The 16,509-nt window shown below is 36.6% G+C and overlaps 1 protein-coding gene across 1 annotated transcript in view; it reads left to right on the forward strand.

Moving 5' to 3' along the window:
• Window positions 1-16,077, forward strand: part of LOC150087100 (uncharacterized) — a 449,565-nt gene extending 433,488 nt beyond the window's left edge. Inside the window, exon 10 of the mRNA XM_090372375.1 lies at window positions 15,893-16,077. Coding sequence (XP_090228501.1) covers window positions 15,893-16,077 — 185 coding nt within the window. The remainder of the gene's footprint in view (window positions 1-15,892) is intronic.
• Window positions 16,078-16,509: the final 432 nt, after the last annotated feature.

The raw sequence follows: 16,509 nt of genomic DNA on the forward strand, positions 1-16,509 counted from the left end.
CACCTGTTTCTATTCTTAGCTACCCTAACACAACCCATGTGTTTACTTGTACCGCAATGACTACCAGCAGTCTCTGAAATATCCTGCATCCTGTTTTTCAGACTTCTGCTCATTTCAATAGAAGCAGTGCAAGAATCACTTCCACCTCTGCCACTGGCTACTGTTAATCTATTAGTCCTTGTATCCCCCCCAACTAGCAGTTTTCCGACCCACCTAACACTGCCTCGACAGCATCAGCAAAAATTCTTGCACCCTTTCTATTTAAGTGTATCCCATCCCTGTAGAAGCAATCTCTTCTGTTAACAAGTAAAACCACAGCCAACCTCCTACAGTTTAAGAGAGCCAGAGCTAAAGCTCGTCATATAGGATGAGAGAGTAAAAAAGAAGCATGGGCATGTTATGCTTCCACCATAAACAGATCCACAGATACTTCTATAATCTGGAAAAAAATCACACGAATTAATGGCAAATACTCGCAAACAACTTCTCCTATTCTACTTGTAAGAGGGAAGGAAATTTCTGAACCTGTAGAGATTGCCAATGTCTTAGGTACTTCATTTGAAACACTTTCAGCTGTTGCCACATATGAACCAGCATTTCAATTGTTAAAATCCCAGGCAGAAAAATACAAACTAAAATTTAATACTGCCGTCCCATATTCGTATAACCTACCTCTGACCATTATTGAATTGCGCACTGCACTTGCCCGATTAAGAACAGTGCTCCAGGCCCCGATGGAATTTTTTACACCATGATCTGTCATTTAAGTGAGGATTCGTTAACTGCCCTATTACAACTGTATAACAGAATTTTTCTAGAGGAGTATTACCCTGCTAGCTGGTGCCATTCTTATGTGCTAGCTTTCCCGAAACCAGGAAAGACCACACAGATCCCAGAAATTACCGCCTTATTTCTCTAACCAGTTGTCTGGGAAAAACATTGGAAAAAATAGTTAACGCTAGACTGACATGGTTTCTATAAACGGAAAACATTCTAAGTCCAAACCAGCATGGCTTCCGGAGAAGAAGATCTACACTTGATCTCATTATCAAAGTAGAAACAAATATCCGGAACACTTTCCTCAGAAATGAGCACTTAGTCATGATATGCGTTGACATAGAGAAAGCCTTCGATACAACATGGCGATATGGGATTCTTCAGGACTTACATAAATGTGGACTTCGGGGTCATCTGCCGATATTCATTAAGAACTTTCTAGGCAATAGATCGTTTCAGATCCGATTCCATTCATCATTGTCTCCAGCATATCTACAAGAAGAGGGAGTTCCCCAAGGTTCTGTGCCACACTCTTTGCCATTAGAATTGATGCCATAACCAAGTGTATACCCTAATACAGTTGATGCATACCTATACACTGACGATCTTGCCATCTCATGTCACTCTCAAAATATGCGACTGATTGAAAGACAACTACAAGGTACCATTAACAAAATAGTATCTTGGGCCAAAAACAACGGATATCGACTTTCTAAACCAAAAACAACTGCCATACACTTCTGTCACAAACGTTCTTTACATCCTGATCTAGACCTACAGTTAGATTCTCATCATATTACTTTCCAGCCTAGTATTAGATTCCTTGGTGTAATATTTGATAAAAAATTCTGGAACATATAAAACATATTCTTACAAGTTGTCTTAGAAAACTAAATCTTCTCAGAGTGATTTCTTCTATGTCATATGGTGCAGATCGCTACGTGTTGCTACAGCTATATCGCTCGCTGATTAGATCCAAGTTAGACTATGGGTCTCCTGCATATGACTCGACCAGACCGAGTGCACTGAAATGGCTCAATCCCGTACATTATAGTGCCCTACGAGTTGCACTGGGGGCTTTTCGTACTTCACCAATCTTAAGCCTATATACCGAAGCCTATGAGCCACCGCTACATCTTCGACGACAAGTTCTGTTACTAAATTACACAGCCAAAATCAGCAGTCTTCCACATCATCCCATATGGCAATATCTTTTTATGTCTAAATGGAGTAAACTTTATGAAAGTAAACCACGGCTCAATAAACCATCTAGCATTAGGCTTCAAGCTCTTATCACAAGCTGGGACCTGAATTTTACTAACATACTTCAGGATACTAGCATGGAAACCCAGCCATGGCAAATGCCCCCGATACATATTGATAGACACTTTCAGCAATGGGGAAAGAATAACCTTCCAGATTCCAACATTAGGCAAATTCATATGATCCACTCCTCTGAGTTTAGCACTTCCATTCAAATATATACAGATGGATCCAAAATTGGTAGTAAAGTTGGTACCGCTGTAGTATTACCAAATGTCACCATCTCCAGACAGCTTCTGTCTGAATGCAGTTCTTCTACCTCAGAATTATACGGTATTGTTCTAGCCCTAGAGAACATCAAAGAAGACTTGTATACCAAATCCATCATATATACGGACTCGTTAAGTGCTGTTAATGCTCCACAATGTAAATTCTTCCCTAGTCATCCGCTGGTACAAAAAATTTGGGCACAGCTACTAGAACTTCACAGACATGGACGGCTAATAATATTTTGTTGGATCCCTGGACACATTGGAATACCAGGAAACCAGCAGGCAAATTTAACTGCTGTTTGTTTGTTATTTGGTTTTTAGAAGCATTAGCAACTAAGGTCATATTGCTCCGGGATATGAAGTGGTCATTCCCTGACCTTTCCGCATCCTCTGTATTTGGTGGTGACGGGCTCGAACCCCAGTCTAATCAAGAAGCATGTGCTACGTACTGCTGCTCCTTCCCACTTGGCTACGGAGGTGCCTATTTAGCTGCTAAATGTGCTACAAATGTGATACCATCTAATTTCAGGACTCCTTATATTGACCATAAATCCATTATCAAACAGATGTATAAACAACAGTGGACACACATGTGGCAAGATCAAGCAAATAAAAAACTTCTTGAAATCAAGAGAGAACTCAAGCAATGGCAATCCAGTCTGAGACGAAACAGAAAGGAAGAAACCATCCTAGCCAGATTACGCATTGGTCATACATTCCTCACTCATAGCTGCCTACTAACAAACGATGATCCTCCACAATGCAGTAACTGCTTAAGCTCATTAACAGTAAAACATATCATCTTGGAATGCCTGCTATATCTGAAAGAATGGAAAACTGCTTTCTTCTCTCATTTTCATAACTCCAGCCAGTTATCATTACAGTGTGTTCTAGGAGATTGTGAGGATATGGATGATATTTTTCTCTTTCTAAAATTGATAAATAAATATCACAATATATGAGCCATATCACGCATAAGACAAACGAAGAAGATATTACACAGTAATCAGTGCATTATAGCCTAAGTTGCTGATGCACCAACAAATTTAACAATAACAATCAAAACTCTCATTTTCTCATCAATTTGTGAATTTCAGGTCCAACAAATATACCTTGTTTAAGCTTCTCTTGGGTGATCGATGGGAATTTAGTATAAATGAAGTAGTTGAAGCAAGGATTTTTCTGAGGTAAATTTTTCACAAACTGTTTCTTCAAACCCAGTATGATGAAACAGGTTTTAGGATTGTAACTAATTCCTAAATAGTTCATTAAGTCAGTTATATTACAGCAAAAAAATCATAGTTTCATCCTCAGGAAGGTAAGGAACTAGTTCTCATTTTCTGTGTCTGTACCAGGACAAAAACATCCCATGTGCTAGAAGATTTATTAACATAAGTCTGGCATAATAGAGTTCTGCAAATTCCATTTGTAAATTTAAATCTCTTATCAGATCACAGAGTTCATATACTGTGAAAACAGTTGAGGGCTAGACTCAATGTCTCCAGATGTGTAGACTTCAGTTTGATTTTCAGAAGCTTCACTTTCAGCACTCTCTGCTGCTGCACTCTCCAATATGAGTGGAGGACGTGGAATCAGCCAGTTATCTCCATGTTGGACTGGCCTAATGACAGGTGGAATATTAGGATACACAGTACCCTTCTTACTCTTTGCTTCTTACTCATCATATCCTACTAAACATAAATTAATAGTCATCACAGTAGTTTGTATGCTCTTGCCAAATCATGAGAATTGCAAATGCCATAGCCTTCTATTTACCATTTTTCTGCAATCTCAACACTTCAACAGTGGTTCGACAAACTTTATGTAGAGCCCATTGTTTATCTTGGTCACCAAGTTTTACTCCAAAATAAGCACAGTACAGGTAGTTCTCGAATTTACAAGTTAATTCGTTCATAGCACACGGCTCATAAAGCAGGAATTTATTTCCCATAGACATAATATTAAAAATAGGGATTACATTATCAACAACGAAATTAGTTAGCTAATTAGTTTATGTTTAAACAATGATTGATTTATCCAAAGAAATGAAAACGTAGCCTGTAAAATCAAGCAAATTATAATAATAGAGAAATTATTTATGACGTACAAATGTTAAGGAATGTTTATTCATCATCATCTCATCTCATCTCATCGACAGCACACACACACATTGATCACTCATTATTGGCTCATCACTCGTTGGTTTGTTGCACAAGGAGTCGCCTTCTTCAGAAATGCTTCAAGAGAATCTTGTTTCCAAGATAATCTTCTCCTTTCTTTATAAATTTGAATAACATGCATAAGCATTTTTTAACAAAATGCACAAATTGCAACTAACACAATTTGTGCGGAGTAACAAGTTTACGAAGCTTAAAAAAAAAAAGGAATGAAGAGAAGATTCTGGAAATTTATTTATGTTTTTTATATGATTGAAGATTTCAGTAAAGGGAAAACATGTTTCACCATAATAACTTTAAAAAATCACACAATTCTAGTTATCAGTATATTTGCAAATGCAATAACATAGAGTTTACCACCCATTTATAATTGCTTGCAGTAACAGAAAAGCCCAATAAACAGGAAGGCACTAATTGTTTTATGGTTGTGACCTCCAGAAACATGCTTTAGAAAAATATCACAAAGCCATTCAAAATTGGTTCTTATAACAGAACATATGATAATGATGATGGTGTAGTGCATTTAATGATTTGAATTGGTAATTAATACAATTTACGCTATAAAAACGACCTTTTAGCGAGTTGTATTTTGAAAATTTCAACTTCCAAGGTCGTGGAATGAATTACCAAAAAAACAATGTGTTATTGGGTTCACATTACGATATTTTTGCGATACATTGGTAATGGATTAATATCATAAAGCAGGGTACACTGTATCGTATAGCTATGCAGGTAGTTTGAAATGCAGTATTTATGAATGTTTAACATTTATTTTTGCAATTAATGTTCATATTTTCAATTTTGTTGATACTTGGAAAAAAAAAAACTCGTAAACCCGGGAACTCATAAAGCGAGAACTGCCTGTACACATTTTGTACAAATTTTGTAATATCTTGTCTTTGCTTGAGGACTACATAACTTCCACAAAAATAAGAAAATAAGTTTGGGCCATTGAAACACTTGCTTGAAGACATTTTACTCACTTTTCTGCACAAGTTTGACACAGTAACCTCAAAAATAAACTGAGTTCACACTGATAAATACTGCTGTGTCGAACTCTCGAGGTCAAGAAACAAATGACTGATAGCAGCGTTGCCAATGCGAAGATTTATTTTACAAATTCCCAACATTTACTCCTAACTTAATAGATTCAATAATACAACTCATGACATCAACTTAGAGATTTATGAAAAAAACAAATAACATGTCTGAAATCAGCATAAAAACTGAATTAAAAACAGCTAGTAGGTTATAAACATCAGAAACCATGCTGATTGGTGTAATTTGTATAATTTTTCCTTAAATTTATTCAAACTGCCCCCTTCACAACAACAGATGGATGTTTGTAACAAACAATTAATCATCCACTGGCTGAAAGCAAACTTCTACACAGCTATGATGCAACCAGCCTTCTTCAATTTGAATTTATGCCTCCTCACATGTGCATGTAGTCTGAGCACGAGGAAGAATGCCATTACAATTGAGTTTGCCCAATCCATTCAAAGCCTTAGACACCCCAATCAAAGTAAATTGCAGTCACATGACAGAGCGGAAATTCAATTTGAGGAAAGATGGTTTCAGAGTAGATGTGCAGAAGTTTACCTTTAGCCAGTGGGTGATTGATCATTGGGACAAACATTCATCTGTTGTTGTAAAAGGGGGAGTTCAAATAAATTCAAGAAAGAAGTACATTAACTATTGGAGGGGATGGAAAGACAGGTGATGTGGGAAATGTTGACTGATTCTGTATAAGCTTGTTTTCTTGTATCATTTACCACTATTAATATCTATTTAATGGGATATGGATACCACCATACTATAGTGTAAGTGCATGCTTCATTGACCTCTTCTGCAGTCTGCTGCATCTGGAAAATGTTTTTCTTCTCTCATTTACAGTTTTTTTTTTTTTTTTCCATTGTTCAGGTGGTAGATGACTTTCATCGACCAGTGAAATACCACCATTTTGCTTATTGGAGGCTTGAAGTGATGAAACCCATGTTTAGTCTCTAGAGCAAAGTTTCCGGTATCCCCCTCCCCCCCATATTTCTCCTTCAACCCATGCACGGTACTAAGTACTATAGGTTTTGATAACTTTCGTGTTTGGGGTTTTCATAAAAAAAAAAAAAAAAAAAAAAGCAGTGAAGCTGTAAAAATCACTTGTGATCTTCAGCCGTTTTCAGTCCACTGCAGGATGAAGGCTCTCCAGCAGTTTTTCCAGTTTCTTCTATTTTGTATAATGGCCATCTATTTACTACCCAAAAACTTGTGAATTTCATCCGTCCATCTCCATTTTTGTCTTCCCGGATTTCTTTTAGCTCCTCTTGGGTACCATTCCATTATTTTCTTAGTCATCACGCCTTTGAGCTGTGTGTCCTGCCCAAGTCCATTTTATTTCTTTAGTTTTCATAAGAATGTCTCTTACTTGAGTTTGCTGCCTAATCCATGTGTTTCTCTTCTTATCCAACAGTCTGATTCCTAATGTAATTCATTCCATTCTTCGCTGTGTAGTTTTCAACTTCTCTTTCATTCTTTTGATGAGTGCCCAAGTTTCACTTCCTTTGGTGTGGAGTATACATTGGTTCGTTATTTTACGTTTCGGACAAATTGGGATATTGCTTCTCAGTATGTAACTATATTTCCTGAATTCTATCCATCCAAAATTTATGCTTTTTTTGACTTCCAGTCATTTATCATTACAGTTAATGACTTGTCCCAGATAAGTATATGAATTCATCATTACTTTTGTTTTAGCCATATTCATCTTTAGTCCAAAATCCTTACTAACTCTTCATAACTGATTAAGATTTTCTTCTAATTCTCCAGGAATGTGGCTTATGATCACAATGTCATCTGCAAATCGTAAATGGTTTAGATACTCTCCATTCACATTGACTCCTTTCGGCAACAGGTCTAATCTTCTGAAAGCTTCCTCAAGGGCAGCAGTAAACAACTTTGGAGATATTGTGTCTCCTTGTTGAACTCCTTTCTCAATTTTAAATTTGCTACTGTCTTTGTCTAGTCTAATAAAGGAAGTAGCATTCTCATATATTTTCTTCAAAATCATAATGTATGGGGTATCTATGCCTTGTCTTTCCAGCCCAAAACTTTGCCTTATGCTGTATGGAGTCAAATGCCTTTTTCATAATCCGCAAGTGCCAGGCATAATGATGTTTAATTTATTCATTTGCTTTCTCCATTAGCTGCAATATTACGTGAAGGTGATGAATCCTGTCCTAAAGGCAGCTTGCTCTTTTGGTTGATTCTCATCAAGTATTCTTTCTAGTTTGTTAGTAGTGACCCTTGTGAACAACTTGTAGACGGGACAACAAGCTAACTGGTCTGTAATTACCAATTTCTGATTTATCTCCTTTCTTATGCAGCAAAATTATGATTACATTATTCCACTCCTTAGGTGTCACACCTTTCCTAATGTATTTTGTGAAGTCTTGCCACCTTCTGTGTCATGTCTCTTCCTCCCAATTTTAACAACTATACGGTAACTTCATCTTCACCAGGAGCTTTCTGATTCTTCATTTTCTTCTATGCATGTTCTGCCTCCTCAAGAAGGATATCAGGTGTGCTGTATGTGTTGCTAATTTGTGATCCATCTTCCCAACTTCTGGCCTCATTCCCTTGCTCCTTATATAATTGTTTATAATAGTCTTCTTCTATTTGAATACTGCCTTCTTTGCTATTTATAAGTATACCATCACTATTCTTCAGATCCAGTACCATTGGTCTTTCTGTATTACTGCTCATGGCTGCTGATTTAAGTCCTTTGTTTTCCGTTAATGCTTGTTCTAATTTCTTGTGTTAAATCTTCTTATGTCCTCTCCCAGTCTCTTTCTAATGGATTTGCCTAACTCAGTATACTCAATTTTATCCTTGTCAGTGTTTATCTTGCCCTTCATTTTTTGTCTTTGGTTCACAACGACAAGTGTTTCTTGGTTACTCTTTTCTTCTTTGGATTTCTTTTTACACATAGATTTCTCAGGCTTTATCACTTTCAGAAAGTTGTATTCCTCATCGATATCTTGGTCCTGAAAGGTCTGCAGAAGTTCAAACTTGTTCTTAAGTTCCAGTACATACTGTTTCTCCTCTTCTGTTTTCTCAAAGACTTCTGTTATCTTCATATTATTTACTCAAGTCAGTTTTTTCTTCTCTTTATTTGGAGATTTTTTTAACATGTTGGTGCAAAATTACATTAGATTAACATTAAGATACTTGGCCCAAATTTACCATATTTCTTTTCTAAAATATTGTCTTCAAAAGAACATCATTCCGATATTTGCCAGGGTCAATTTAAATCATAAAATTTCGGGCATAAAGCAGCTAATACGTAATTAAAAGCAGCTAATACTAATAAAGCAGCTAATTGCGTAATGTAGTTAAATTTGCCTTAAAATCTGGGTAATAAACACAATTACCTTTCCCAGGTTAGGAATCTTCACGACAAATTAAAAAATTACCTACATCCAAACGATTGGTCTGAACACCTCCATAGATTTGCAACATGAAACACAGACCACAGAAATAAAAAAACAGACACATTAACAAATTGAATACATTATTGTGGGTATGAAGGCAGGTTCATACGAATTTAAATACATGCTCGCGAGCCTTTGGCCAAGCAGATATGCGTTTGTTGCCAATCTCCCCCCCCCCCACACACAAGCGTACAACACATGCTATCTCACGATAAAAATGCTTCACCTAGTAGTTAGGCGCCTCCGTAGCCAGGTGGGAAGGAGCAGCAGTGCGTAGCACACGCTTCTTGATTAGACCGGGGTTCAAGCCTGTCACCACCAAATACGGAGGATGCGGAAAGGTCAGGGAATGACCACCGCATATCCGGAGCAATATGGCCTTAGTTGCTAATGCTCCTAAAAAAAAAAAAAAAAACCAAATAAACAAACAGCTTCACCTAGTGTTCAAACATCCTCTTGCCCAACGTGTAACGTACCATCATATCAGCAGGTTACAAATCTTTCCCCATATAAGCTTTCGGAGGACATATTGCACTTTTATCCAAAGGATTAAATTATAATTTACCACCTCGCAAGCTACCTAAAAAAACAGTTCACAATAGATATTGAGTTTGGTCTTCGTAATGTTCCACAAAAAGATTTATTTATTCAACAAGTTAACCAAGTGGTGAATAACATAAAAGACACATAAAATACCTAAATTGAATAGATATGAAAGTTCAGCTTTAAGTGAACTGCGGAGAAATAAAGACATTATTATTCAGAGATCAGATAAAGGAGATAAAGGTTCTTAAGTTCCAGTACATACTGTTTCTCCTCTTCTGTTTTCTCAAAGACTTCTGTTATCTTCATATTATTTACTATTTAATAAAGACATTATTATTCAGAGATCAGATAAAGGAGATACAGTTGTAATACTCAATAAAACTGATTATATAAATAAGTTATATTCAAGTATATCAGATATGTCTACTTTTCATGAAGTAGACCTGGTACTATTTACCAATTTGGTCAACAGTACAATAAAATGTTAACCACGTATCGGAAAAATTACTACATTACCATGTCTCAGTTGAAGCAAATGAAGGACAGAACATACAACATTCCTGTACTTTTCAGTCAGGTAAAACTGCTTATGACTGGTTATTGAAAAATGCAAAGAATTCAATGTTCCAGTCATTTTGTGTTTTATAGATTATGCAAAAGCATTTGATTGTGTTCAACATGAGAAACTATGGGAAATGATGGCTATTGTGGGTTTCCCAATCCACATAATTCGGCTGATTAAGCTACTGTACCAGGAACAGGAAGGAACTGTAAAAACAAACATGGGAAACACGGACTTTTTCACAATAGGTAACGGTGTCAGGCAGAGCCGTATTTTGTCACCTCACCTTTTTAATCTTTGAAATCCGAAAATATCATGCGTGAAGCTTTGGAAGATTTAGAGACTGGTATCAAAATTGGAGGACTGAAGATAAATAACCTTCATTATGCAGATGATACTGTGCTAATTTGTAATTCTAAGGATCATCTTAAAGAAACTCTGAGGAGAGTATGTGAAACAAATAAGAAAAAAGGATTGTTTCTGAGTCTGTGTAAAACTAAAATTATGATGATTGGTGATAATCTCAATACCAGTAAAGTGAAGGTTAATGGGCCAGATATCGAAGAAGTTGATGAATTTGATTACTTCGGGTCAAGAATAGATAAAAATAGTGACTGCTCAAGCAATGTAAAGAGATCACAGGCAATTGCTAAAATGTTGGTCACTGATCTGATAAAATTATGGAGAGAACATGATCTGCCCCTAAAGACAAAGCTTGAGAATCATTGATTCGTTAATTTTTCCAGGTGCTACTTATGGATGTAAAGGATGGAATCTGAAAAGAGTTGACAGGAAGAAAATTGAGGCATTTGAAATGTGGTGTTGCAGGAGAATACTGTGTATTTCTTACTTAGATCGAAGAACAAATGAGTGGGTATTGAATAAAATCGGCAGGCCTAAAATTCTTCATAGCATCAACAGAAGAAAATTCAAGTTTTCTGGTCATATAGTAAGAAGGGAAAACTTATTATTATTACTAGCCATATAGTGCAAGGAAGCCTGAGGCTTATGCTGCACCAGTTAAAATAAATTTTCGAGTTACCCTGAGTGAGAGAGAGAGAGAGAGAGAGAGAGAGAGAGAGAAGTAGAAGGGAATCACCAAGAAAGAGAAGAATGATGATATCCAGCTCAGGACCCTGGGTGTGCCAAGCTGTACTCACCAGATGTGAGCCCCTGGATTTCTGTTGAAGAATATAATGGAAGGAAAAACCAAAGGGTAGAGGTGCATAGAAAGGCCTGCAACTAGGTGGAAGGATGGGATCAGTGATCTTCTGGGCATGACACTTTGCGATGCTGCTCGTATAGCACACGATCAATGCAGTTGGAGGAACTTGTTGGTGGCCACAACAACTTCTCAGGGAGCTATGTGACTGGAAGAAAAAGAAAACTGCATAAGAATGGATTTTCTTTTCACCCCATTGTTTCTTACAGAATCTCGACATTTTCATCCTTAGCCATGCATGCTTCTTCCTTTAGACAGGAGATACAATTTGGGATAAAAACTACGACATTATTTAATAACCTTAAGGACTGTGTAAACTCTGTGATAATGATAATATCATCATCATCATCATCAGCCATTTTCAATCCACTGCAGGATGAAGGCCTCTCCAGCAACTTTCCAGTTCCTTCTGTTTTGAGCACTGGACATCCATTTACTACTCAAAAACTCATGATCATATATATATGATAATATATATATATATAATATAATCTTCCTTATATACAAATGTAAATGTTGAACACAGTAGATATTAATTGGGATATGTTAAATAATAATTCTATACCAATTAATTATACGAAGCTTCCTATTACAGAAATTCCTATCACTTAAACTTTTTGTTGAAGCCAACTATATCACCTTTCGAGACAAAGTATATTAATATCAGAGGTCTATCTCTCAACGATTGAGCGTATACATTTGATGCCTTGTCTACCCCATTTCACATAATGTGGGATGTATTTAGACGTGGTTATCACTGATAGTAGCACTATTCAAGGCATTTTACATTCATTTAATAATATTTATCCTAGACTCAATTTTACATTGGAAAAAGAAAATACGGATACTAAGTCAATAAATTTTCTAAATTTCACGCTTATTCAGAACATGAATGAAATCCAATTTATCATCTATCTTAAACCAACAAACACCGGTATGCTTCTACATTATAACAACTATCACCTGTTCACCTACAAAAGGGCTATTATCTTAAATCAGTTTCTCAATGCCTATAAATATTCAATGATGGAATCTGCTTTAGACTCAGAAATGCAGATATTAACCAGCAGTTTCTTACACAGGGGTTACCCCTTGCTACAATAAACTGATGTTGTTTGGTTTTTAGGAGCATTAGCAACTAAGGCCATATTGCGCCGGGAATATGCGGTGGTCATTCCCTTGACCTTTCCGCATCCTCCGTTTTTGGTGGTGACGGGCTCAAACCCCGGTCTAATCAAGAAGCGTGTGCTACGCACTGCTGCTCCTTCCCACCTGGCTACGGAGGCGCCTACAATAAACTGAATTGGGATACAAGCTAAGGATAGGATACAAAAAACTACACCAACCAACAATAGTAACATCAAAAAATACTTTATTTCTGTCTGATACATTGAACAGTGGCACAAACAGCTTAACAGATTCATTAAAGATACTGAATTTAAAATTGTGGTCAGGCCAATACAGAAATTACACGCTATACTGAATAATCCCTCAGTCCTTTCCTCTTTCGCGACAAAAATAAATGACTTGGTATACATTTCTTGCAGTGATTGCGACTCGTCTTATCAAGTACCTACGTGATTCCCATTCATTTCGTGTAAATGAATGAATGTTCGCGTAAAACAGCAAGCATCATCAGTTCGCGTTTTGTGTTCAGCAGCATCAGAATTGACTTTTCATGCCATTAACAAAAAACATACATTCTTATTTAACAGACCAAAATACTCAGTCCAACGTAATTATACATGACTTAATTGCAGAAACGTCGAAATTAAATTACATAAGAATTCTATTAACGTTCGTCGTTCATATCTAATCTCTGATTCATGGCCTTTTGTGCATATGCGTGAAGACAAATAATCACGGCGTTTCACACACATAAGTAGGGATGAATAATCTCTATTTAAGATTGAAGCACACATTCAGTAATTTCCATTCCTTTGATCACAAAATGTGGTCGAAAAGCATTGCTTCAGGAAGGAAAATCATTTTTTAAAATTTATGTTCAACTTTATTCAATTTTTAAATTGTTTTTTAAATTTTAATTTATTTTGAATTGTGTTCAATAGAATTTTTACTGTAATCATTTTGCATTAATCTTTTATTAGTCTTAATTTCTGGCAAGTATCATCCGAAAGTGTTGTACGTATCATATTGAGCTAAATTTCTCTTATTCTTCTACAAATATTGATATCAGCGTAGAATGTATTGAGCACAATAGCTCAGTTATATTCTATCCTTTCTTTTCTCACATTTATATCAAGTGTACATTTTACCATTCTGTGATCACTTCCAACATTTAACTAGTTCACGGTGTAAGATCATTCACAATTTATCTTCTGTTAGTGAGGATGAAGTCGATTTCATTAGTTGTTAATCCATTTGGGCTCTTCCACATTCACTTTCTGTTCACCCTTTTCTTGAAAAGAAGTGTTTATTACTGACATTCCTCGAGATTCTGCAAATTCCACACGTCTTTGACCTCTTTCATTTCTTTCCCCAATTCCAAAATTTCCTAATGTTTCTCTTTCTGCACTGTTTTGTCTCTTTCCAACCTTAGCATTGAAGTCCCCCATAAGAATGGTGTGGTGAGTTTTCTGTTCATCTAAAAGTCTCTCAAATCAGTGTACATTTTTTCAACTCTTCATCATCATGGCTCAATGTTGGTGCAAAAACCATTATAACCTGAGAGGTGGCAACTGAAGTTTAACATTAACAAATCTTTATGTAGTATATGTAGTACTTTATCATTAACAATGATAAAGTACAACATATGGGAAGCAGTAACTCCAGAGTAATGTATCAACTGTGTGGTACTACACTGACAGTGGTTGAAAATGAAAAGGACCTGGGGATAATTGTGCAGGCAGATATGAAGTTTTCTGAGCATTGCAGACAGTCTGCAAGTGTAGCTCATAGTGTCTTGTCAATGATATGCAGGAATTTTTCTTGCAGGGATAAGGAGGTGATTATCCCCTTGTATAAGGCAATGGTCAGGCCACACCTTGAGTACTGTGTATTTACAGGTCTGGAGGCCTCATTTTAAGAAGAATGTAGAGCTGCTGGAATGAGTACAGAGAAGAGCAACAAGATTAGTGAATGGAACAAAGGGTTGCTGTTAACAAGAAAGGCTTAAGTTTTTACAAATTACAGTGTCTGGAGACGAGGCACTTGCGAGGTGATCTGATTGAGGTGTAATAAGCCTTGAACGGGTTGAGCATGCTCAATGCTGATGGGATTCATCCTTTTGCTCAGAATAATCGTCTGAGAGGGCATAAATTCAAATTGAGGAAAGACAGTTGTAGGAAAGATGTGCAGAAGTTTGCCTTTAGCCAACAGGTAGTTGATTGTAGGAACAAACATCCATCTGTTGTTGTGGAAGTTGATAGCTTAAATAAATTCAAAGCAGAACTAGACAAACATTTGGAGCAAGTGGATGGGTGAAATGAGAAGGGTTGTTTTTTGTTTTTTTTTTGCCTGATGCTGTATAAGCTTTCTTTCTTGCATCATGTTCATTTACTAATGCTAACCTTTAGTTTGTACCTCTTAGAAATCCAGAGAAGCAGTCTTGACACCCTTAGTGATATACTTTTGAATTCCAAAATGTTGTTTTTTATATATTTATGGACCAGAAAGCCAACTCCACCTTTGCTCTTTTCTCTGTTTCCATTTGTGTACAGCAGATTTCCACTTGATAAACTTACAAATTATTCATTTATTCTTCTTGTTTCAGCCAAACTGATGATATTCCAATTCACATTTTCTAATTTCATTTCCAGCTCTCAGAAGCGGCCTCAGGTCTATCAAGCACCCTGTGCAAGATTTTTTGGTATGCCCTCTCTGACTTGAAATTTAGAGCAAATCAGTGAATTTTTGGGGGAATTACTCCATCGTGCTTTAAACCCGCCCTGCAAACTCAATTATCCTTTCTTCATCAATGAGTGATCTTATGTTGTAACAGGCCAAGTTCAGTTTCCTTGCATAACAGCCTGGTCATACCCAGAGATTCTTAGCACCCTCTACTTTCATTCTGATCCTCTCGTTGATGTAAGAGGGGGAGTGAAAGCCACTTGGGATTGAGGGGCATTTGTTTCGTCGTGTTGTAATGTGCTGGTGGGTTTGGTCTTTTCCTCTTCAAGCTGACTAGGCATTTTGAGGAGAACCACCTCTACACATTCTTTGTAGAACGTGTAGGGTGGTGTAACAGGGCTTACCACCGAGAAGGTGTGCATGAGTGGATATTTTAGGGAGGCAGGCCAACCATACTTCCTCTAAAATAGAAAGATATTGGATCCATCAGTGTTTTAGTCTGATTGTCCGATAACACACAGAATGCCAGTTTCCCCTCAAAGGTATATACAAAGCCCCTTTAAAGGTATACATTATGCTTAGTCTCATATTTTATGAAATATCATGTATAACTTATTAAGGTTATAATATTATTTTTAGTGACTTCAGTAAAGGTATTTAAAAAATAAAATATTACTGTAAATCTATGAGCATTATTTTGTTTTGTTAGTTGATTTTTCCTTTAATGATTTTTATAAATGATGAATTACTTCATTAAAATTAATTTATTGAATTAGGTGTGCATCCTTCAAAAGATAATGCATGTATCAATTTAGTGGGACTTGTCATTGCTTCTTCACTTTTTATACTTGCTCAACTAGTCTTAATCACAGCATGGACTCTTCTATGGCAAAAACAAAGAAGAAGAAACAAATTACAAGGAATTGCAAAGAGAAAGCTTGATGTGCTGTATTCCTCATGAAAAAACCATTGGTATCGACTATTAATAAAGAAAATAATATACTGAGATAGCTTTGCATTAAGAACACACCTAACTTGTACTTGGTTGCATTACCTTAAGTTCACAGCATGGCTTGGTTGACCACACTACATCCCACAATTGCTGGGTCTTCAGGGGTATCTGGATCTGGGCATTACAGCCTTCCAGTACAAAGTAATTTCTTATTAAAAGGTACATTGGTAGTCGAAGAAGATGGTACCATAAATAAATGTACAGTCAGAAATGATGGTTCTCTGTGATGCTCCAGTGAACCATGGATCGGTAGGTACCCAGAGAACTCTCTGTCTTCCATTCAAACATGCCTCATGTTTAAGAACCTCATAGTTTGCACACTTTGCACCATGCAGACTTGTCTGTCTGCATGGTGCAATTGGAAACACAATTCAGCAGACA

This window comes from Mastigoproctus giganteus, chromosome 4 (genome assembly GCF_048544385.1).
Source record: "Mastigoproctus giganteus isolate SK-2022 chromosome 4, ASM4854438v1, whole genome shotgun sequence".
Taxonomy (NCBI): Eukaryota; Metazoa; Arthropoda; class Arachnida; order Uropygi; family Thelyphonidae; genus Mastigoproctus; species Mastigoproctus giganteus.